Source organism: Penaeus monodon, chromosome 22 (assembly GCF_015228065.2).
Source record: "Penaeus monodon isolate SGIC_2016 chromosome 22, NSTDA_Pmon_1, whole genome shotgun sequence".
NCBI classification, from domain to species: domain Eukaryota; kingdom Metazoa; phylum Arthropoda; class Malacostraca; order Decapoda; family Penaeidae; genus Penaeus; species Penaeus monodon.
The window spans coordinates 42,122,733-42,125,086 of NC_051407.1; the positions used below are offsets into that span (position 1 = coordinate 42,122,733).

Below are 2,354 nucleotides of genomic sequence, written 5' to 3' on the forward strand. Positions count from 1 at the left end.
AGAGAGATGCGTAAATAAACAGAGGCACCTTTACTGCGGCTACTGTGCATAAATGAATATAGGCACACTTCGTATTTTTCAGGCAGTGGTCATCACCCACAAGCGTCATGAATTTCTTAGATAACAAAATTTCTTCGATAGCAAAAATTATGAACTAGTAGACGTTATCAATCCCTTGATCATTTTACGTAAGATTACTGCAAGTTAGTGTTCAGTAATATTCTTTCAGTAATTAAGTCATGATTTATTCGAAGTCTTATGCAGCGCTCTGATCATATCTCTGAATCAGCCACTATTTGTAATATGGTTAAGGTATATTCTATGGAATTATAGTAAATTCTTCCTTTATGAATATATTTCATGATTATCAACAATTAAAATAATTTCATACTATTTTTTCCTGTATTTGTAAAACCTAAGCTGTCATCTATGGGATTCCTTGTACAAATGCACGTTGACAGCTGGTAAATAGAAAATAATATCAGCAAGTCCTACCTGAGGATAGCGTACGATTATGGTGATCCACATGTGAAGGATCAGGAAGAGCACCTTTAGGAACACATTTCCAATATTCATGTCATAGATCATATACCACAGGCCGTACACTATACCCTCATACAATGCCTGGAATATGATGAACCACAATAAGAATATGTTCACTGCCACTCCAGATGTCTGGATGAGGTGTGGAGAGACATCTGGCGGGTAGGTTCCTTCGGGAGTACTGCTGTTGCAGGTCTTGATGACTGACGAGAGACTCCTGGAGTGTTTCCACATCCAGAGGATGATGAGCAGGGAGCAAATAAACAGAGAAATCGTGCACAACGCCTCAGTTATCTTCATGGACATATCCGTGTCTCCATAGCCAGGGATCCACAGGTACGCTGAAACAAATAGGGTGTATAGCATTTGTCGAGGAGAATGCACAGAGTATTTGATACGATGCAAACAGCAGGAATTATTACCTGAATCACGTAAACTACTATTGGCTCAGGTTACTCTAGCTCATTTATCATTCAGGAGACTAAGGTTGTGGCAACTGTGTCAGATGTGGGATTGGACATACTTCTGTTAGAACTTTTTTATACTAACATACATAAGTACACGAGTGGAAGCATCATCTAGAATATTTACGGCATGGTAATGCTATTTTATCACACTTTACCTAACTGAGTACTAATTGGACGTGGTGAATTATTGGTTAGTGCTAAAATGACTGTCAACAATATCTACACGTATACGGTATTACCTTGCCGCGAGCAAAGGGAAAACTAATCAAAGCGCTGTCGTTCCGTCGGTCCAGAGCAATGGTTCCCAAACTGGGCTATCGTATCCATTAGGGTACAAGAGGGGATTTGCAGGGAGTACAGGAGGTACGCCTGATAGTTACATTTTCATTTAATGGATTCATTTGTCTTGTTGTACGGCCTCGATTAGTTTGGCGAAATTCATTAGCGTTTTCAGTTTTAATGCTGCATATTACTCAACATATAATTTTCAGTCTAGATAGAAATACTGCTAAAGATAAAGAGGGGTATGCAGCTGGCGATGCAGAGCTTCAAGGGGTACGAGGCTGACAAAGGCCTAGAAACGACCACAGGTCCAGGAGAAATGGGAAGTAGATACGTACTGTATATTCTTTAGCTTTCACTTTGGAAAAAAAAGTTATACCTCGTAATTGTGAAGTATTATTTTATAGACGTGAAAACACACAAATAACGATAGGAACCATTATTTTTAAAGCTGTATACTTTTAGAAGCTAGCTTATTGGTGAAAAGTAACGTGTTATGTGTGATTGTTTTCCTATGAGCATAGTATTTGAGTATGAAGTATCATATTTAGGGAAGAATCTATGTAATTCATTCAACTGATGTCATTTAGTGTTACTGCCAAATCTTATCGTGGGGAGGGGTAATACTTATATAAAAGAGTATATTTCACTGTTTTGTTGGGCATAAATTCCTCTGTATTGTATGAGAGAATGAATATAAATACCGTTGCAGTTTCAAACCTCGACAAACATGGATGTAAAACGACCTTGATACAGCTGATCAGACTAGCATTAGCATATCCAGAAAAAACGCATAAATAGTAATAATCATTCTGCTTCATACATACCTATATACAAACTACCGTATCCAACTCCCTTGCTAATGGTCACCGTAATCTGGATGACGCTGAGAATGGCCTGCTTGGCACGGTGGCACTGAGAACCAGACAAGCGTGGCAGGACTCCTAAAATCACACCGAAGGTCTTCACAGCCAAAAGTGTCATATTTTGAGAAATGCACCGATTTTTATGCAGGGTGGACAAGCGTGTGTCTATAAGAGATAGATAAATAAGTAAATGATT

The 2,354-nt window shown here is 38.6% G+C and overlaps 1 protein-coding gene across 1 annotated transcript in view; it reads right to left on the reverse strand.

The window, feature by feature from the left end:
* LOC119587441 overlaps positions 1 to 2,354 on the reverse strand; it is an 8,567-nt gene that overhangs the window by 5,839 nt on the left and 374 nt on the right. Inside the window, exons 2-3 of the mRNA XM_037936172.1 lie at positions 2,120 to 2,323; positions 496 to 884 (exon numbers count right to left, since the gene is read on the reverse strand). Of these exons, the coding sequence (XP_037792100.1) occupies positions 496 to 884; positions 2,120 to 2,323 (593 nt within the window). The remainder of the gene's footprint in view (positions 1 to 495; positions 885 to 2,119; positions 2,324 to 2,354) is intronic.